The 23,463-nt window shown below is 29.9% G+C and overlaps 1 protein-coding gene across 1 annotated transcript; it reads left to right on the top strand.

Moving 5' to 3' along the window:
• The first annotated feature begins 407 nt into the window (after positions 1 to 407).
• LOC139426545 (protein Wnt-6-like) lies at positions 408 to 22,526 on the top strand. The gene is made up of 3 exons (XM_071185799.1): positions 408 to 504; positions 19,990 to 20,285; positions 22,509 to 22,526. Exons 1-3 carry the CDS (start codon positions 408 to 410, stop codon positions 22,524 to 22,526), a joined length of 411 nt encoding a protein of 136 aa, XP_071041900.1.
• The last annotated feature ends 937 nt before the right edge of the window (positions 22,527 to 23,463 follow it).

The raw sequence follows: 23,463 nt of genomic DNA, 5'->3' as shown, positions 1-23,463 counted from the left end.
GGATTTTCGAAATGCCAGTTTGACATACCATCGAACGAAAAGCTTCTTCATGTGTTTTGAAGTCAGAGAACGTGGCATTTCTTGGACTTGCTGTGTGGCGATGGCATATTTGGAGCTCTTCCCCTTAAGACAGAGATTGAGAGCTGGCATCATTGTGTCTGACAATTTCGATGCTATCTTGCTTGGCTTAACAAGCTCTCAACGTCTGAAACGTCCAAGAAATTGCCTTTATCTTATCTTTTTAAATTATGAACCAAATGAGAAATTTTATTCTATGGACAAATTTTTACTCTACCATTTTTCTTTTGCTCACTCTATTAAGGATTAGATAATTAAGTTTGTATGACTTTATTTTTTATTTGGTTTGACTCCTTCATAAATTGATTAAAATGATATTGAATATATTAATGGCTAAGAAACAGGAGATGGTGAATTTCCATTACATTAGAAACAGCGAATGGTTAATGCAGTTTGACAATGAAACTGTGGATCAGAACAACCAGGGTATCACGGTACATAACGTGTACTTGCAAAAAAAAAAAAAAAAAAATTGGAATTTAAGAATCTGTTGCATATAAGGGAAGAACACGCTGTGGCACTTTCAAGAAATTGATTTTTTTTCTTCTTTTGAGCACTTGAACGCTGCTTTGTGCTTCAATCTTGTAATGTCGTTAAGTATTCCGTCCTTTAAGAATATTGAGAATCATTGCAGTAAAGTCATCATTGCAGTAAATCATTTCAGTAAAGTATATTATATTTTGATCAAAGATATAACATGAAAGCAACAGATATTTTTTTTTATTCAACCAATAGGAAATTTAAGCAATTAAGTCCGATTTAGGGGTTTATGTAAGATTGTCCCATCCAAACAATGATTACGAATTTTTATTTTATTTTTTAAACAATTAAAATTATTAATGTTTTTTCAGGAAAGAGTGATACATAATGAGGGAAATGAATACTTCGAATGCTAGTGCCACCAATTAAATATTAATAACAAAAATGTTGCTTTCATGACGACTTAGAAACATTTCATAACGGTTAGTTAAACAATAAGTGTGAAATTATTGTCTCTAATAAAATAAAAACACTTTATTAATATGCAAGAGAAGAGTTAAACGCCTAGCATGAAAAGAAATATAAAACTATCTATGCTATTCTATACAGATTTTGACAAAATGTGAAACAGAACAGTCCGAATAGGATAATTGAGACATAACAACAATAAGCAGCCCTATTGTTAAGCTACTTTAAAACATTTTTATAAGTACAGACACATGATAAGAGTAAAATGATCTATTTTATTAAACTAACAATTCCGTAATAATGTGCAACAGGAAAATATAAACGATTGGCACTACAAGAAGTACTAAATTATCTATGATATTAAAAGTTTATTTTTGATGCAATATAGAACGAAAGAAAATAGAATGAGACGCAACAATAGTAAGTTGCCCCATCTAAAATAAGTTACTAAGAGATATTTGTATAGATGTTACCGTTTTAAAGCGTAAAATCCGTTATTTCATAGAATAATAAGATATTTAATAAAATAACTAGACAAGTCAATTGAAGTACATGAAATTATTGAATTCCATTATTTGTTCTATCGAATAACAATTCTATAGAATAAATCATAGAATTCAATAATCATAGAATCATATGTATTCTATAGAATAACGATTGCTTGATCGTTAAAGTATGAAATACGGTATTATAAAAATCTTTGAACCGGTTCTAGCTGCTTTTAGTCAGTTTAGATGCAATGACGTGTGTGTATATGCTTTATTCCGTTGCTTTAAGATGTCAAATTTAGTTTCCGTTGCTTTACCTTTTTATTTATCAATTAATCATACACAATAGGGATAAAATGCATTTTTCAAGAGACTTTAGCAATTTATGATCAGCTAATTTATAAAATAACTTTGAAATTGTTTATTTTTCACTTTAACGGTCAATCATTAGTTATTTCATAGAATAACTAATGATTTCATAACTAGGTAAAGAATGAAAATTTTCATTAATTATATACTTCAACTGACTTGCCTAGTTATTTCATGAAATACCTAGTCATTCTATAAAATAACTGAATTGTAAACTTTAATGGTAACATATATATATATGCTACGAGATAAAAGTAAAATTATCCATTTCAGTAAAATAACAGTTACATAACAATGTGCAACAGCAGAAAAGCATAATACGCAAGTAGTTTGCATTACAAGAAGTACAAAGTTATCGATATTAGTAAAAAAAAAATTTTTTTTTTGACACACTGTTAAAATTTGGATTGAGATGTAACAAAAAACTGAGATACGTTAGATTAATAATCTATACGAGTAAATTACACCAAGATGGCACACATAGTTTAAAATTGTAGCCTTGCTTCAAGTGTAAGGCCCTTAAACCGTCGCTTTTTTATTTTCTTCGGCGAAATAACTTCGAAAAACCATGTTAAAACAAAACGAAATGTCCTGACTCTTCAAGACGAACCACAAAATGGCTTGATGATAATGGAATAAATATTTTAAAGTGGCCTGCTTCATCGCCTGATCTCAATCTCACAGAAAGTTTGTGGGGAATAATAAAAAATAAAATTGAAAAAGCAAGAAAGAAGACAGTTAAAGAATAAAGGAAGATTTGGTAAAAATAAGAGACAAAACAACTTTCGACCCTCTCTCAGGTATTTTATTATGATTATTAGTATTAAAGGAAAGAGAATTTAACACTGATTTATCTGTGTGATGTTGTATAAATATAAGCATCCTGAAATGCATTTTAATTTCTGCTTTATACTTAAATTTACTCAAATAAAGCAGGTACTTCTTAAAAATTTTTTTTTGTTTTTGCTTTGCGTTGCACTGTTAGAATTTTCACTCTAAAATTACGGTAAAAGGAAACAGCAGCAGACTGTCCATCAAATTAACCGTAAATACTGCAGTAAAGAAAATTTTTTACTTTTGTGGTTTTGCAACCTTTTACATCCAGTGTGGTTAAAAAACCAGAAATGAAAAAATTATACCATTTTTTAACTATTTACAACTACTACAACATGGTTTCAAAAAACCGGAAAAAAAGAAAATTTAGTGGACATAGGAGCTAGAGTTTTCGTTAGGTAATGTTTATTGCAGTTAGGTTGTGGTGGAGTTGTGTTTTATCTAATGAACCGTGGAACATTGTTTATTAAGTTTATCCTATAGTAGGTGATGGAAAATACTAAACTTTTTTGTGCTAAGTAGTATTGTGGTGCTGCTATCTATGTGTAAATGAGTGTATCATATTCTAATAGACCAGGGTCATAAATTGGGGAGTGCAGAACACTGGAAACTCTTCATGTGTTGAAGGAATGGGGGAATTATTGTGGTGTCAACACTGTGACTCGAACCCCCTCCCCTTTCTGTCAGTAATGAGATTGACAGATTAGCTCTCTTGCCTATGATATGCACCCAGCTGCAAGAAACTAAGTGGCTTGATTAGGTAGTCCTAGTTGGTACGATATGGTTGTTTTGCTGTATTAAGTGAAAACAATTAATAAACGGTTTTCTAATAAATGGTTTTTCTAACATGCAACAGTTTGAATACCATCTTATTTATAGTAATTTGACTGTTTTGTTTGAATACGGTAAAATAACAATTAAATAAATTGTTGTTTAACAATTTTTTCCGATAAATTTCTAACAGCGTGTAGAATAGAGAGCAGTAGGTGAGTCGAATGTTTGGTATTACAAAAAGGTTTAAAATTATGGCTTTTTTTAAACAAGTATTTTAACGTAATAGAAAATTTTTTAAACAAGTATTTTAACTTAATAGATACTTTAGAAAAATATTATGGAATAGAAAAGTTGGAATCGGGCGTTAAAAAAAAACAAGTTGTCTCATAAAACATAACGTAAAATTCAAAAAAATGTTTGTGCAGCTACACGTGCCGGAGCATTAAAAAGTAATCTATTTTAACAAAATAAAAGCTTTATAATATGTAAAATAGATTAACGTAACGCTTGGTGATATCTTAAGATTAATAAAATTATCTATACTTTAAATAAAAATAAGCTGGATACTACATGTAGATAAATTATTTTACTTGAAACTAAAACATATACAAATTTTTATATTTTTGCATTCAACACAATTTTCAAAAAATTACTATTTTTTTTTCGGAGCTAGATGCCAATTTAAATATTGTAAAATGGAACTCAAGGAGTTCCAAATGAAAAATAAGCATAATTTTTAGAGCATTTAAAAATCGTTTAGTGAACTAATTTTTTTTAATTCTCTGTTATTTTTTTTTTTCATTTTTGTATTATTTTGATAAAAATACTGAGAAAAAAGTATGGTCGAAACTACCAGAATAAAGAAAATTTTATAGTGTTTAAGGCTCTATGGGAACAACAAAAATCTCGTTATAGTTTACCGAAGCACTTTGGTAATGATTTTAGTAAAATTAACCAAATATTAGATAAAATTTGATGAAATTTTATCTTTATGCATGGCATAAAAACATTTATTCGGTTTAATTTATTTTTCTGTTTTGTATTTTTATTAAATGTGTGGTACTAAAAACCTAAAATTTTGAAAAACTGAATTTCCAATAAACAGTTACCATTTAAACGGAAAAATTAATTATAAAATGAATGGTTTAAATACCATCTATTTTGGTTTAATAAACCATTTTTTTCTCGTTTTACCAGAAATGTCATTATCATGCAGTATGTTAATTTTACAAGAATTTTTTTCTCCTTGAGTTAATAAGTTAAAATCGGCTTCTATCAAAGTAATGTTATATTAAATTTAAACGAAACGACTTACACGAGTTTTTGTAACTAGTGTTTCAAATTTTGATGAGCTCATATTGAAAAATATTTTTATTGCATTAATGTTTACATTTTCTAATTAATCAACTGATGCTAATTAATCTCCCGCGAGGAAAGATTTTTATAACATATTCGGCGAACGTAAACACTTATCTATTAAACTAAATTGGATCAGTTTTGTTTTTGCACTGCGTAATTTTTACTTCAAATTATAATCGCTTTATAAGACTTCATTGTTAAGAAACTCATTAAAATATGCTAAAATGTCTGATAACAAAAGATGTATCTAGTCTTTTTTCTTTTTAAAACAGATTATTATATATTCTAAGATGTCTAAGAGAATAAATGTAAAATAATAGAAAAGACATTTTAAATTTTTTTAACACAGTTTTATTGTATTTAAAAATGTAAATTTTTATCTCATTTTTGTTTTTAAAGGGTCAATCCAACGAAGAAGATACAATAACTTATTAACTTCAAATACATAAGATTTTATGAGAATTTACAAATGTTATTTCTACGTATTATAAAATCGCTTTCAAGGATTTTACAGTACTTTTTCAAGAAAGTATTAAAGATACAAGTTTCGAAACGCAAAATCTTTTTTAAGCTTGTTAATTTTTCCTTCATTTGTTTCTGTATCAATATGCTTAAACAAATTTAAGTAGAAAGTAAAACGATTCCAAGTATTAAAACTTTTTAACTGAAATTCATTTTTAAAAAATCGTTTGCTGTATTTTTAGCTTTCAGCTTCTTTTTTTTAAAATCGTAATTCTGCAAAAATATGTTTTAACTAACCTAAATAGAAAATAACACGATTCAAATTATTAAAACTTTTTATCTAAAATTCATTTTAAACAATCGCCTGCTGTATTTTTAGCCTCTTTTTTCCGTTGTAATTCTTTATAAATATGTTTCAACAAACTAATAATAATATGAAACGATTCAAAGATTTAGAACATTTAAACTGAAATTTATTTTCAAAAAATCGTTTGCTGTATTCTTAGCTTATTGATTTTTTCCCCATTGTAATACTGTCTAAATATGTTTAAAAATCTTAAGTAGTAAGTAAAGTACTTTTAAGAGATAATAATCTTAAGTTTTTCAACTGAAATTAATTTTTCAAAAATCATTTTATGCCAGTTTTTCTTATAACTTGAGTAAAATTTTTAAAGCGCATGAGATTCGGGAGAAAGTTCAAGAATCAAATTACTATAAATTTAAAACTAACTTTCCATTTGCGGAATGGAAAAACGCTCCAAACGGAGCAGTGTTCTGAATAACATGCCTTTCAGGCTGCGTTTTTCAACTGCCCAAGTTCTCTCCCGAACTAATTCTTTCAAAACTCATGCAATTTGGGGTCCATCCTCCATCATGTAGATAAAACGGAGAAAAAAGATCTGGCGACTGTGCAGTGTCTACTTATACTCTCTTCACTTTCTAGACTTTATCAGTGTTGACAAGTTTGGAAAACGGCAGCCATTAAAAAAGCAAGATAACAACCGAACACCAAAGGAAAAAAAAAAGAGGAAGAAATAAAGAACGAATGATCGTCCAAACGATGAAGCGAAGTGAAGAGAAGAATTAAGGGGGGGGGAGGAGTGGAATTGTTTATGGGCGATGAGGGTCTGCTGATATTTAAAAAGCACTTAAAAGAAAGATATATTCCGAAGATTCCGCTTAAAAGTTTCTTTTTCTTGGAATTAAAAGTTTGGTATAAATAAGTGGTATAAAGAGAATTGGGGTTAATTTTATTTTCATGCCAATTACCCAGTCGTGGAATTTATTTGCAGATTTAAGATGTAGTTTTATTCATTTTTTATGTTTGCCGTTTTGAGTATGTGGTTCAATAAAGTTTTTATTTAAAATCAATGCACGCATAAATTGGTTTATCTTGTAATGGAATTAGCTTGAATAATTGATATTGAAATTAATGTTTTAAGAAATATTTGACTGAATTAAATAATTTGACCTTACAGTTTATAGTTAATGAAGTCCGTAAACAAATTAAAACGTACAACGTTGTCGGTGGGTTAAAATTCTCTTTCTTCTTATTTATAATTTGCAGTTAACTTCACGTGTTTGTATCAGGTTCATACATGATGTATTTATTTTTGTTCAGTTTCGTAGAAGTTTTTTTTTTTTTTTTTACCCCACTCAGACGGAATCACGTAGCTATTATTTTTTCTGTACTAAATCAGAGTAGTAAACCAAATTTTCCATGAGTTGTTTGGATGTATTTCATTGGTGCCTTTCGATCCAACAGTAATACATTCAAATGAGTTTTAAAGGAAAATCGAATAAAAGCACCGACAGTGATCTATTAGATTGCTTCGTACTTTGCGACAGGAATATTGGAGCAATATATTGATACTTGTCAACTATTTGAAGAAATAAATTTATGCTTGTCAACTGTTCTGAGCATAAAGTTTATATACTTCTTTTTTTAACTATTTGGAGCAATAAATATTTACTTCTGAATTAGTATAAAATGTGAATTTTTTTAAGTTTATGAATTAAAACTTAACTATATATTGGATGAAAGAGTTCAAAACAAGCAAGTCAATTATTAAATCCACATTGATTGGAACTACCTTCAAAAAAATAGGTAAATAATAGATTTTTGTTTAAAAAAAAGTAAAGGAAATATTACTACATCAATATATTATGACCAATTATAAATATAAATGATGCTTTTAAAAAACTATTGAAAACGCAGATGTTTCGGCTGAACTATTGCCACTTGATATAAAAAAAGTGCAAAGATTAACCAGAAAGTATAGAAAATGCAAATGAAACATATAATTTAAAATTAGTTATAGCTAAAAAAAAAATAATAATTTTATAGTCATCTCATTGCTGAGTAACAATCAGAGCGACTGTGTTTAGTTAGAGGGCTCAAAACATCTGAATTTTGAACTATACCAGACGATAATGCTAAAAATTTCAGACGACCCCGGCTTGAAAAAGATCTTGGTGCGGAGATTTTTTTGCAGTCCTCCAAGGATTAAAAATACAAAACCAAAATAATTTCCAGCGTGTCTCTAACATACGCATGTTTGCAGGCGGGGAAAAAGAGACATGCTGTGAATTTATAAAAAAATAATTGATATTCAAAGTCTTAGCACTGAAGGGAAATGTAATATTTGATAAGTCATTCAGTCGCTTAGGAATTTTTTTCATTCTCCAGAATATTCAAGGATTCTTGTTTAGAAAAAAATATCAAAGTTGGGTATTTAACCCTTTTATTTAGAAAAATATCAGCACGCTTCCTACGAAAGGCGGATACACAAGTCCATAACCATGAAAGATAAATCTCTACAGTGACGGTTGCAGAAGCGACGAGTGTAATTGCGGTTATAAGCCGACACGAACTCACGTCAAAATGAGTGATATCTTCGGTATCAATGTATTTATCGTCTGCTTTTAGGGAAACCCTCAGTGTTATGATTAGGAAGCTCGATTCATTGCAGAGCATGACGGAACAGAAAATTCGTTCAAAATGGTTCGCTCGCTTGTCAACGAGTTTGTTACAATAACAATCTGAGCAAAGAGCAAAATCACGTTCTAATGTCTTTTGTCAATGTCAGACGATATTTTTTATCCCTTTCAATTCAGCTCTTCCTTACCTGCATAAATGTAGAAGGAACTGAAGTGAAAATCAGAAAAGCGGAACGTGCGTTTTTATTGGCTTAGACCGTGGTTGAAAAGGAATAATTATAGAAATCTTCCATTGAATATATTTGTGTTATCTACTTTTGTTATTATAATAATAAAAAAAAGGATCATTTATGTTAGGAGATGCCTTTCATAGTATCGTTTGAACTGCTTTGATTGGATGTTTACTTTGTCTAATTTATGTAGGCGGAAGTTCGTTTATTTTATTTTATTTATTCATTTTATTCTTTAAGTTACTTTTTCTATATGTATTGCTTTAAAAGTAATTTGGTTGTTTGTTTTATTTGCAAATTTTAACTTTAGTTAAAAGTTTATTGCATTAAAATTTATTATTATTTTTTTTTAACAACAGGTTGTTAACGTTTATTTAATATCTATCCTAAATATATCTATCCCAAATGTATCCTAAATAATAGGAATATTATTTGTAACATCAACACATTTTTGTTATTAAAATTTCAAAAACATTTAAGAGGGCAATATTTAAATAATTATTATATGTTTCGTAATTTCTTTAAAACTAAAGTATTTATAATATTGAAATGATAAAATTAAATTCAACTTAATATTTATTTAAACATACTCATTGTGTAAGGCTTTAGAATGTTCCACAAAATAGTAAACTAGATTTCATAATTACTTCATGATTATTACTCCATGACTAATCTTTAAATAAATCGGAACTCGCAAAATAAATAAAAGAACTTCAAATATTCTGTTTTCAAACTAAATGGTATAAATCTAATACATAATACAGTTTTATATGTTAATGGAGTCTAATGAATATATAGTGTAATAATGAATATATTTTAAGGAGTGTAACACAAATATTCATAAGATGGAATCTAAAAACGATTTTTTTTTAATGAAACGTATTTCTATTTTATAACCGTCGTTGAATAGCTGACCCAATTTTTGGGTTTATGACAAAAGTTTCTTTTTTAATGACATTCTTAGTCTATTTTTTGACAAACGAGTTTAAAATCATTACGAGTTTAATACGAGTTTAAAATCATTATTTGTAACAAGAGACCATAAAAATGTTTTTTGTTTCATTTCATTTTATAACCGTCGTTGAGGAGCCGACCCAATTTTTGGGTTTACGTCTACCAATGTTCAAGTCCGTAGCCTTGTAATTTTGAACACAATCCAGAAGACAAGGGAACTCCTGGATCAAGTATTGGGAAATATTTGCCTTCGTGGAGGAATTTTTTTTTTATGGAACTAACCCGCATTTGCGTTGCATGGATAGGAGGACCGCGAGAACCACCCATGGTTAACCTGACATCAAGGGGACTCTAACCCATGATCCGTCTACCACCGAGGATATTTTACGTCAGCACTGTGACCGGTCCAAGCCGGATGTGGAATTCGTATCTACCAGCCATCGCCGGGATCGAACCCCGGTTTACCTCATTGGAAGGCGAATGCTCTAACCCCCTGAGCCATCGCGGCTCGTTATATATCTATTGAAGTAAACAGTAAGGTGAAATTGATAAATGATGATTTTTAAATGAAACCTTATGAGTTGTGGTGGCTCAGGGGATAGAGCACTCGCTTCCCAATAATTTGCCCTGCGTTCGTATCCCAGCAATGGCTGGTCGATACGAATTCCGCACCCGGCTTGCTCCGACCACAGTGCTGATGAAAAATATCCTCAGTGATCGACGGATCATGGGTAAGAGCCCCCTATCCGTCAGGCTGATCGAGGGAGGTTTTCGAGGTTTTTCTCTCCATGTAACGCAAATGCGGGTTAGTTCCATCAAAAAGGCCTCCACTCAGACAAATTTCTCCCAATACTTGATCCAATAGTTCTCATGTCTTCTGGCTTGGTTTCAAAATTTCAAGGTATGTATGTAATGTACCTTTTCTTTATACAGTTTTAGAACAAATTGTAAACACCACGAGTAGGTAAAATTTCAGTATTTTTAAAACAAAGCGAAATTCAACTATTGTTTAACAAAAGTAAAAAGTAATTTTTAGACTAATTTAGAAGTAAGAGTTCAGAATTTTTTAAATTACTATTTTTTTTGTTAAAAAATATTCTGCCTTTTTTATTTATGCTTTAACTAATACATTAACTATTCAAACTATATTTTACAAGAAGGCTATTTTGTGTGTGTGGGGGGGGGGAATAAATATACCGCTTAAAGCGTTTTCCAAGAAAATCCACTTATGTCAAAAAATCAAGTGGAGTTCCCCTATTTCAGGATCTCAATCGAATTCGTCTGATCAAAAACTTGACAGACGGCAAGTCGAAATAATCCTTTACGAAATAATCCAAAATTGTTTGGTATAAGTTTTGAACATAAAATTGCCAATGTATTAATGATTTAATTTTTTCATTATATATTTTTTAGTAACTTATTTGAATATTTGTTGATTCTTATAATAACAACTAAATACATAAATATTTGTCTTGAAAAATTTAACTTTGAACTAACGATACTTTTGAAATTTTAAAAGTTGAGACTTTCCTTTACGGATTAATGACTATAATTTTATTCTATAAATTTGCTTAAATATTATAGTCTACATATCAAATTTGTATTTAACAGTTTAAATCCTGATTGTCTTTCTTTTGTCGTCAGACAGCACTAAATTTCCAAAGAAATTTAAAAAACACGTAAATTTTTTAAAAAAATTCTTGCATTATTAAATAAATTCTTAGCAATTTTCTTAAAGATCAAATAATAAATTAACTGGAGTTTGAAAAAAAAAGGAAAAGTTTTTTTGCTTAACTAAAATGTTGACAGACTTTTACATCGTAACTTTTGTAACAGTGTCTAATGTAATGTAATAATTACATGTCTATTTTTGAAATATTTGTGTTCAACTTATATTATTAAAAATAAAAGGTTTTTCTCGCTATTTCTAAGCTAAATACAATATAGATTTTGGCTACATATTCTATGTACGGAAACTCCGGATCAGCGTTCCCAATTTCTTTTGGATCGCTTTACAACTCGCGCTTGCTTTGTTCGCTCTCTAGATATCGAAACATTATAGTCCAATTATCGATATATTTTTTTAATACAAAAATATACAGAACTTATCTAGTAAACTATTTGTACTTATTTAAAAAAAAAATAATTTACCCCAATTTAAAAAACAATAAGTTCCGAGAGAACTTGATTGGCTATTTTCCTTCCATTGCTAATGCTATGTGCGCTAAAATAAAATTTCAAGAAACTAATAAGACAAAATTAAATTTAAAATTTTTTTTTTGTTGTTGCAATAAATAGCATATCTTAGAAAAATGCGAAATATATAAAAAATCTCAATTGTGAATTTTTTTGTGTCTCACGCTGATTTTTCTTTTGCAAGCAAAATACACTTAAAAAAATTGACAAAAACTCAGCGATTTTCAAAAGATTTTTAAATTAGATAAACAATTACATTTAAAATATTTCAATAAATTCTTAGCCTTTCCGAATAGCGACAAATTCTGCCTCGTACAATTATAAACTTTGACAGACGAATTTTCAAACGATTTTTAAATTAGATCAACAATAACATTTAAAATATTTCAACAAGTTCTTAGCCTTTCCGAATAGTGACAAATTCTGCCTCGTATAATTATAAACTTTGACAGACGAATTTTCGAACGATTTTTAAATTAGATGAACAATAACATTTAAAATATTTCAATAAGTTCTTAGCCTTTCCGAATAGTGATAAATTCTGCCTCGTACAATTATAAACTTTGACAGACGAATTTTCAAGCGATTTTTAAATTAGATGAACAATAACATTTAAAATATTTCAATAAGTTCTTAGCCTTTCCGAATAGTGATAAATTCTGCCTCGTACAATTATAAACTTTGACAGACGAATTTTCAAGCGATTTTTAAATTAGATGAACAATAACATTTAAAATATTTCAATAAGTTCTTAGCCTTTCCGAATAGTGACAAATTCTGCCTCATACAATTATAAACTTTGACAGACGCCACACCGCTTTCTGAAATTCGTCTCGCTATTAATCATTGACAAATACGGAGCTTAAAAACGTCGGCATTGACTCCAAAAAACCTTCATCTAAGCTCTCCCTAAAGCAATCCCAGCACCTTGACTGGTAATAATGATAATTAGCTAATACTGGTGACTTGCAATCACTATCGCTGTGAGGAATAATAACACCATCAAGCAGCCAGCCTCATCAACGCACCTTCAGAAAATTTTTCTAAAAAACCTTTGATCTTTATAGAAGAGATGATATCTGGTTCAGAAATCAACTTTAAAAAACGAGTTTTCGCCGATCATAGATGGTGAAACATTAAAAAGGCAATTTTCTTTGCTGTGGTAAATGGGCGTAACTGTCATAAATCTTGAAAGCAATTGGACAATGGTTTTTTTTTTTAATGCTACATTTTCTGGTAACTGTTTGACTCGTGTCTCTAAACCGAGTCTGATTTGAGTTTAATGTAAAACAATGACTTATTTATTGTAAATATATTCCTCTTGACTTATATTCATAAGAATACCATTAACTCAGTTACAATTATGGATGAAAAATTAAAAATCGTTTTTAGTTTTGTGTAAGTATTTAGTTATGGCAGACATAATAGAGTAATTTTTTCTTGCATATATTAGTCTGGTTTCAGTAATTTACTTTCTCGTTTGTTCTTTTTTATTAGGGTGACATGGTTAGCACTTGAGCTCCTATGTTCTCTAGAAATTAGCAAAGAAGAAATTTAATAACGAAATTGAGTATTCATCATTTTTATTATCACAGGATAGCGTTCGCAGTTAGGATCATAATAAACATTCAAATCACAATCAGGATTAAAAATAAAATTGCAGACATAGGCAAAGCTATAATCATGATTAAACTCATAATCAGAATGTAAGTAAGGCTGAAATCATAATTAGGATAATAAGTAAGACTGAAAACGTAAGCAGAATTATAATCAGGATTGAACTCATAATCAGCAGGATTGAACTCGTAATCAGAATTGAATCAAGACTGAAATCATAATCAGGATTATACGTAAGATTGAACCTAACTCTTCTCTTTAAAACTACCACTGATTCTCATGTTACATCGTCAAGAAAAAGTTTTTAATTAAATTTGATAAAGATTTCACAAAATGGTAATTTGCTGGTTTACATCTCAAATCAATAAAAAAATTAATTTTACAGCGCATTCTTATGCAATATTTATCTTCGGTTTCATTATCTAATTCTTATTTATTTTAGGTTATCACAAGTAAAATTAACGTTAATAATTTAACGATGCATGGTGATGACGTCACCGAATTCGTACTTTAAAAGGTATATATGAAACCACGTGTTTTTTCTATTGATACTTGCGGCTTTAAAACGTGTCCCTATAAACTTAAGTAATAGAAACTCAAAAAGAACAAATAAAAAAATAGAATTGAAGTTATCAAGCGTACAATTTTAATATGAATATATCTTAAATTGTAGCCAAAATTTACGTTGTAACTTTTAAAAAACTGTTTATACGCCAATTTTATAACGATTATGAATATAGAGACTTTCACAAATTGTAGAAGAAACTGACGTTGCACCTTAAAAATTTGCGTATACATTTAATTTCACCGTGAATCTAAAGTTAAGAATATCCTTGATTGTAAAAGAAATTTATGTTACAACTTTTGAAAAATTGTTTATACGAGCAAATAAATAATGAATATGAATTGAGAAAATTAGAGTTACAGCAGAAATTGACGTTGCTCTTTAAAAATAATTGCATAGATTTCAATTCCTGTATTAATCTGAATGTGAGAATCTCTTGGTTTATCACAGAATTTGACGTTGCAACTTTTTAAATATTTAGTGCTCTTGTAATTACACCATAAATATGATTTCTTGAACTAATTTTCTAGTTTCCTTTCAAAACCTTTGTTTTGTTTTCAAAACATTCCAAGACAGTAATTTTGACGAATGCAGAGCCTGGGTAAGGCAGGGGCATTCGGGGCATTTGCCCGGGCCCCCACTATCAGAGGGGAAATCGAATAGAAAGTCTATTTTACGTTTCCAACAAAATATCAGTACACAGAGTAAAATCCGTCAGTTTTATGTTAGCTTCTTCATTAACCTAATCTATATTTCGTAAATTCATGACTTCCTAGGGCGAAATTCAGCTAAATTTTCGCAATCACGATGGACAAATTTGTCCAATCAAAATCCTGTATTTCTACAAATCGCAAAATGCGATATGTTTTCACAAATACAGGCCACTGGTTGACTTAATTGAGCCATCGTAATTGCAAAAATTTAGCTGAAATCCGCCCTAATGTCTGGAAGGATATGAATTTTTCGCAGCTAGATGACAAAGTTAACAATCAGGAAACTGCATTATGCATGATGGGCATAAAATTGTCTGGAAATTAATGAAATGGACAGAACGATATTTCGTCTGACCATTGGAGAGGAGGGGACTTCATCGCTATTTTAGGTTCTAGTTAAAAAAAATTTTGTTATCAATAATGAGTTGAAAAACTTTATGGAATCATTACTAAAGCAGAGGAAGGCCCCACAAAGAAATATTTGATTCGGGGCCCCAATTAGGCTAAGTCGGGCCCTGGACGAATGTGTAATTTACGCGTTGTTATAAAACCCTGCGGTATTTTAACTTGTTTATTTATAATATCTCCAATCATCCAGAAATGCAATTAAAAAACGCAATATTTTCAACCACTTAAACTGCAAGTTATTATTTTAAAACAGGAGAAGCCGTATTAAGTAGAAAGAAAAAAACCCAACCAGACTTTTCATAAAACTCATAAATAGCAATTTATTCTACCTGAAAGCAACACTTTAATCCTTGTTGTGTTTTTCAACAGGCAATCTCCTTGCCATCTGCATATCTGAACTCTATAACCATGCTCTGATAAACATCTCTTGAATTTTCATAAACCGAAGAGAAATATAATCCTAACTACCACTTTTCAACAGAAAATATGACAACCTTGAAAATAAAAAAAGACAAAACACTCATCACAAAACCCCAACATGTATAAAGTTGAGTTTTTTTGCCTAATGAAAGCTTCTACGGTTGGGATGATTTCGCGGTAGCTATCTTTTTGGTAATAACATAGCCGTTTCCGTATCTGCACAAAGGAAGTAAATTTACGCCTTGTTATATGCCAAAAGTCTAGATTGGCGAAGTATTTTTCAAAGTCACGTGCTAACGGCCTTGATAAAATGGTTTAATAATGGTTATTTGATACGGTTTTGAATGTGATAAAGATACCTTAGATGGAAAAAGGTTTTTTTGGTGTTGTTCAGTTCAACCTTTTTTCAATGTAATTAGTTGTGGGGCAAAATAATATGGACTAAACTGTTGCCTTTTGAGTATTTAAAAAAAATACTTAATATTTCTCGTCCATGGTATCCAAAAGTATACTTCAAAGTATACATCGTCAGAAACTATTACTTTTTTAGTGACAAATGATTCAGTGCACATTCTGTTTTTCATGATTTGCAATCTTTAATTAAAAGAAATTGATAAAGGAAAATGTTTGTGATATTATCATATAAATTTGGACAATTTGAAGAATAATTTCAGTAGATTTTACATAAATATAAGGAGGTAATATCTATTTTTAATGAAAAACAGAGAATAAAATCTGCTAGTGTGAAAAGAAATTCCGTGCTTTAATAATGCTTCTAAGTTACGGAAATATTAAACTATGATCGTTTGTTCATTTACATGATAATAACAATTTTTATTTTCAGGCTTTCATTTATTAAGATTTTATTAACAATTTTCCTTCAGGCTTTTATTTATTAAGTTTTCATTTAGTTCTATCAGAATCATTGGCAGAGTAGGACGCCATTTTCTTAGCAGCAAATAAGAAGCAAAATTTTCTTAAGGAAAAGGCAGAAGAACTTTAAAAATCTACACAGAACATTGGTTTTTTTTCTGAAACTGAACACGCTAAACACGTGAACTGATAACTTCCGATTTCGAGACATCAACATTTCTTGCTTTATACCAATGAATAAATATGATTTCAGAACGAGCAGAACTTCAAAAGTTAAAGGATATTCTTCTCCTTTATAGAATAATAAATATATTTCTGTATCTATATAATTCGGAAAACAACAATAAAGAATAATCCAAGTTACTTAAAACAGTATCATTTGCGTTGGTTAATAATAAATTTTTATCGTTTTCATGGTAAGTGTTTTTTAATTTTGAAAGAATAATTTTAACTAGAATTCAGCTATTCTGTTTTTAAATTACAATTGAAGTTCATATCGAGATCTTACAATTATAAAATTTTGTTGTGTGGTAGGTCATCTAAAAGTAATGAAGGTATAATCTATATATTATTTGAGAATAAAATTTTCAAACTAGGAACATTTCATTTGGAATTCTTTGGATTTATAAGGCAAGTAAGTGTTTTGATTTTTATAATAAAAAGTTTACTTGTATATAATTTTTTTTCTTCTATTTTGATGATAGTTCTCTACAGAATGGTTTTTTACGCCTGATAAAGACTTTAAAAATAAGAAAACGAAGCAATATGAAAGTTTTTAATTTCAATATGAGGAATTTTTAGAATCGTTTTTTATCGTAAGAATTCTTTATTTTACGTTTTTTAGTTTATAATTTTTTGATAAAAATTATTGCCAATTGCAAAATTAAATGGTATAACATTATGTGTTTATGCATACTTCTCACATATTCTAATGTTTGTAGTAATGTTATTCTGAAAAGTATGGAATGTAGAGTTTAAATAGATCTTTCATATTAGATCATTAAATTTAGAAGAGCGATTTCTCAGGCACTAGTTCTAATAAGAAGTTTTCTTACAAATATTTTTCAATGTGTGTTTGATGTCCCTTCTCTAAAAAATAAAAAAAAAAGAGATTCCATTTTGTTTTCACTTGCATAAGAAAGAATATCAAAAATTTTTCTTTTTTTAAATTTAACAATCCCCAATAACGAAGGAACACCACTATGCTACACTGAAGAAATCTCCAGTGCAACTGATGATCTTGTTCTGCATTCGTCTCAAATAACAGCGCCCCCTATAGGTCGTTGCGTTCGCGAATAATTAAAAGCCTTGAGGTTGAAATGTCGTTAGAACGAATAAGAATAAGCATATTTATGTAAATCTTTACCACTGACGTGTAAATATAATAATTCTTCAACTTTTGGTAACTTATATTAGTCTTGTTTGTTTCTAACATGCTTTATTTCTATACCTAAACTATGAGATAAGCAAGCTTCAAGAATTTTTGATTTTTCTAGCAGTTTCACCTATTTCTATTTTTTAAAGATTTTGTAAAAATGCTGTTACCATGACAGCGAACATTTTAAGCTCTAACCACGGTTTTCCTCATTGAAGTTTTTTATTTTTGAAACTGTGCCCTAGCCACATTAACGCCACATAACAGTGATTGTCTAGAAACCCTCCTTGAAAATGAGCTAACTGCTAGGAAAAAAAAAAAAAAACAAACATAATTTTAATCGATGCTTCCGTTTTCGAGTTATCAGCGAACATATATCCAGACAGCCTTTCTCGTTTTAATATATTTAGAGAAGATGTAAAAAGAAGAAATACAAAAGTATTTTTAAAATACTAAGAAAATTCTAGGAATTTGAAACTACTTTACAATACGAAATTTGCATTATTAATTAATTTTTTTGGTGAAATTATGTGTAGGCTTAAAGGGCTTGAAAAAAAGGTGAAAAGAACTATTTTCACTTAAAGAATTTATTTTTATGTTTTTCATTTAAAATAACAATTTGAAAAAAATATCGATAATCCACTATGTGAAAATAAACTGAAGTTATTTTATTATTTTTTTCCTTAAATGCTTAATTCACTTTATAAAAAACTTTTTTCAGTTGTTTTAAAGTGACGATTTTCGTCGTTCGTAAAGTAAATACTGCCATTGTTAAGTTTCATTTGTATTTCGTTAAATTGATTTAGCGTAAAAAACTAAAAGAACTGAAAATTCTAATCTGAATGGATTAAAACTAATGTGCTTAAAATAAAAAAAAGGAGCTTTTGTATTATATTACATCAAGTTTTCCAATTTTAACATGAAGCGAAAAAACTTTTTTACCTGAGCAATTTCTTTCGTAAAAGAAGAGGAAACACCGTATCGTGTTTTCTGCTTGAATTTCTCCTTAGTTTTTTTCTACTTTTTTCTTTTCACTTTTTTTTTCTTTAAAGAGAATGGAATTTTAAGCGAATAAAATTACAGTTTTTTTTTTCCTTCATGGTTTTTCTCTCTGATCCTTCTGCTTTATTTATTTTTTAAATTCGACTGAGACGAAATAAAACACACCAGCAACTTTACATCGTTGTTTCAACGATAAAAATAAGAAGAAGAAAATTGAAAAAAAAAAGTAGGGTAAATAAGGGGTGAAGAAAAATAATATAAATTATTCTTTTAGAATGGTAAAGGTGGTATGTTTTATTACTTTCTCTTGCGCTTGCTTCAAATTCCTGGAAAAAAAAGGAATTCATTTTAAATTCCTTGTACTTCTAAGCTAGTAAACGATGCCAATAAAAATGTTGAAGTGACCAGGGTTGATCAATAAAATTAGGCAGTAAAATGATTTTAAAAGTGCGAAAAATTCTATTGTACACCTTCTATTAAAGAGGAAGAAATTATCGTAAGTGTTTAGTAAGAGATTAAATATAAGATACAATTACATTTTTTTTAAAGGATTTTAAACTGCATTGCTGTTCCTCGCCATCTTGGAATTTAGTTTTAACTTTTTTATTTTCATTTTTCGATATGTTTTTCGTTATTTACAAACTTCTAATGATAGGAAAGTACACTACAATGTAGTATTTTAATATATATGTATATATACCCATGCAGCAGAGATAAGCATTAATTACGTGAAAATAACGTTAAAATGCCACAAGGTTTAGAGCAAAAAAACGTTTATTTAAAACGTTTTATTTCCGTTTCGAGTGGTAGTCTCGAATTAGGTAAAAAAGCGTTTATATTTGGGCTGTTTTTAACGTAAAAATGACGGATTTTTGCCGTTATTTTGACTAAGGTGAATTTCGTAACCAATTTTTAACGTATTTTTTACGTTTTTTTCACCAAACTATTTACGTATATTTTTGGTTCTATAAATTCGTTATTTTCACCAAGAATATTTACGTGTTTTTAACGCTTATTTTTATTAAAATAACGTACATTTTACGTTATTTTAACCAAAATACAAACGTATTTTATCCATACTATTTACGTATTATTAACGCTTATTTTGAGCTTTATTTACGCATTATTAACGCTTATATATCAATATTTTTAACGCTTATTTTGAGCTAGGTGAATTGATAAATTTTTCGCGAAAATTTAACTAAATTAATTTCAATTTATCGTAATTTTAACCGAATTGTTAACAATAGCATATTTTAAGTTTTTTTTTTTTNATAGAATTGACTAAACATGTTTACTATACCATCTATTTATATCTAATTATTTTAATTGAACTAAAACATCGCTTAATACTCTTTGATAACATCACTTTCTTTTACTTCAGATACCAGAGAAACAGGATTTGTAAACGCTATCACTGCTGCAGGCATTATATTCTCCATCACACAGGCTTGTAGTTATGGACAATTATTGGATTGCTCCTGCGAGAGAAGCAGTCCACCTGCTGCTCTTCCACCTCCACCCCAGATTTCCACGGAAGAACGGTGGGAATGGGGCGGTTGCAGTGACAATATCAATTTCGGCTATCAAAAATCAAAGGAATTTATGGATGATCGGTTTAGAAAACGAAGTGATCTCAAAACTCTATTGCTAAAGCATAATTATGAAGCTGGGAGATTGGTAAGTAATTAAAATGATACAGCCTTTTTTTTTTACCCTCAGAAGCAACGATGCTCGAAAAGCAACTTGGATAAAGCACAAATCAACCACAGAAATGAACATACTATAGTTTCGGTTCTCTTAAATAAAAAAAATCTTCCTCAGTGTCGCCAAAGAAAGTTTCTTTCTTCTTGTTTAGACACTGAGGATGGTTCTTGTTGTTCGACTGAGACAAATATTTTTTTAATACTCTTGGAAGCTTCAATATTCGAATTTAAAGTGAAAAAACAACGTGAATAATGCAGAAATCAAGTACAGAAATGGACATACTATAATTTCAGTTTTCTCAAATAAAGAACCTTCCTTAGTGTCTAAATATACACACAAACACAAAAATCACGAAAGATGAAAGTTTTTTTTTCTTGTTTAGACACTGAAGAAGGTTCTTGTTTTTAGAACCGAAACTATAGTATGTCCACTTCTGTCCTTGATTTGTGCTTTATGCACGTTGGTTTTCACTTAGTCTACGAAGCTCAAAAAATACCTCATCCTTTTGAATCTTCGAAACAATGCTGTCTTATAAACACGTAAGCCGGGCAGTGACGACAGAGCTCCCACCTCCAATGAGGTAACCCGGGTTCGAATCCGATAGCTTGTCGATGCGAATTCCGCACCCGGCTCGCACCGACCACAATGCTGACGAAAAATATCATCAGTGGTAGACGGATTATGAATTAGAGTACCCCTGCCATGAGGCTAAATGCGGTTTTCGTGGCTTTCCCCTCTTCGTAACGCAAATGCGGCCTAGATCCACCAAAAAGTCCTCCCCGGAAACAAGTTTCTACCAATACTTGATCTAGGAATTCCCTTGTCATTTGGGTTGGGTTAAAAATTATAAGGCTACGGTGTGGAATATTAGTAATCGTGAACTCAAAATTGACTAGGCTGTTCAATGACGGTTATAAAATAAAATACATAAGCTTTTCGGAAACTAAAGTCTGAATCAGATTAGCTTATAAGCCATACAATGCTCACTAAACTCCCCACAAACCTTGCTCGTTAAACGTCGGCATTTGCATTGGTATTGTTGTAACGTGTTTTGCTGTCAGTTTAAAATGTTTAATACAGTTGACCTGTCCACTTAAATTTGAAATTCGGCAAGTGATTCGATTTTTGACCATACGAGGCATCCGGAGGTTCATTTTTGTCTGAAAGTTTGTCATTGAATGAGAATACTAGAACATATTTTGCTATTCAAATCCGAAATCGAATCAGATCTTGAGGGTGGGAACGAATTGACTGCCCATAATACAATTCGAGATTTGACGTTGAGTATTTTTATTAGTTTCTCAAAATTCAGCCACAAACGACGAGGTGAAAGATTGGCTATAATTTTAAGACTAGTTATCCTCATAGACCATACAGTTCAATAACTCAAGCATACAAAAGCTTGTAGAACGTTAGTACAAATGTTTAAAAAAAAATACTACATGTAGAACATATAAAGAACATGTAAGGAAAAATGAAAGCTGTTTTTGTTGAAAATCCATGACGATTCATGTAGTATTAAAAAATCAGTCCTCACTTTCCAAAAAATCATTGTATCAGTTTTAGAAATTTATTATTAAGGCTGGAAAAGTAGTAGTCAAGGTAAAACTAATTTTGCCATGTTTTGACGATTTTTATGAATAGGGTCATTTTAAACAGGTCATTATTGAATGCATCAAGATGAGGGAAAATAATGCTAATTTTCATTTTGTGATGAAATAAAATAAATTCTTGCTAAATGGTATTACTTATTATTGTATGGTCTTTCTCTAGATCAAACATTAAACGGAGTGTCAAATTTCAGGGAAATAATAATTGGATATAAAGGAAATAATAATAATAAAACATAAGTGTTCTTTTTATTTTTAAAAAAAAAATTTAAGTTATTGTGATGAATGACTGCCATTTGAGTAATAAAATTTCATAGCAATTGTTCCAGTAAGCGTAGATTTCAAAACAACTTCTCACTCTCATGAATTTATTTGTCTCTTAAAGACAAAAACGTGCGATCATAATGAAAGTGAGAAATAGTGGACAAAGGACAGCAAAAAATTTCATCTTCTTTTACGTTATTTCAAACTTTCATTGAATGAAGTCTTATTAGAAATAACAACTGTTACTCATAAATAAATATTATTAACTGCGATAAATGGCAGCATTTCATTTACGACATAATAAGTCTCTTTACTGTTTTAGAAAACAGGAATCGGTTAACTACCTGTTTTGTGATTTGTAGAAAACAAGCATGATTTATATGAAGTTGTTAAGGAATTATTTTCTTTATTTTTATCATATTAATAGGACAGGTTGTTTTTAAATATTAATGATATTTAGTTTTTACTTTAGACTAAGGGATTAAGCTCCATGCTCGCTGCCCCACACTAATCTCATTGATTACTTCGTAATTATTATTGTTTCGAAGCATAAAACAGTTTTTTTTTCTAAGAAAGTTGAAATTATTCACTTAAAATATATGTACTATAGTATGTTGATATATGTTGATTACGCCTTTTTCCCCACTTCTTCGGTTCAACATTTGTTTCTTCAAGTAAATGTATATATATATATAACAGTCGTTGAACAACCGACCCAATAATGGGTTTACGACTACTAATGTTCACTTCCGTAATTTTGAACCCAATCCAGAACACAAGCGTATTTCCGAATCAAGCATTTGGAGAGATTTGAGATAGTGGAGGAATTTCTGATAGAGCTAACCCGCATTTGCATTACACATAGAAGAAAACCACGAAAACCTCCCTCAGTTATCTTGACGGCAAGGGGACTAACCCATGATACGTCTACCACTGAGCATATTATTCGTCAGCACTGTGTTCGGTGCGAGCCGGGTGCGGAATTCGTATGGATCAGCCATCCATTTGATTCGAACCCAGGTCACCTCATTCGACGACGAACGCTCTGTCCCTTGAGCCACCACGACTCACGCAGTATCTTAATAATGATAACAATAATAATAAAGGAATGCTAAAGTGGTACTTATTGGCTATAGGAATTTGTGATGGTAACTGTTTTACCACGTAACCGCCAACGCAACATTTGTCCCTATAACCGATAATTATGAACTTTAATAACGTTACGTACTGCCAAAAATATCGATATTTTCACAATTTATCTCTTTTATGGTTCTAAC

Source organism: Parasteatoda tepidariorum, chromosome 9, assembly GCF_043381705.1.
Source record: "Parasteatoda tepidariorum isolate YZ-2023 chromosome 9, CAS_Ptep_4.0, whole genome shotgun sequence".
NCBI lineage: Eukaryota > Metazoa > Arthropoda > Arachnida > Araneae > Theridiidae > Parasteatoda > Parasteatoda tepidariorum.
This window is presented reverse-complemented; position numbering and strand designations above follow the sequence as displayed.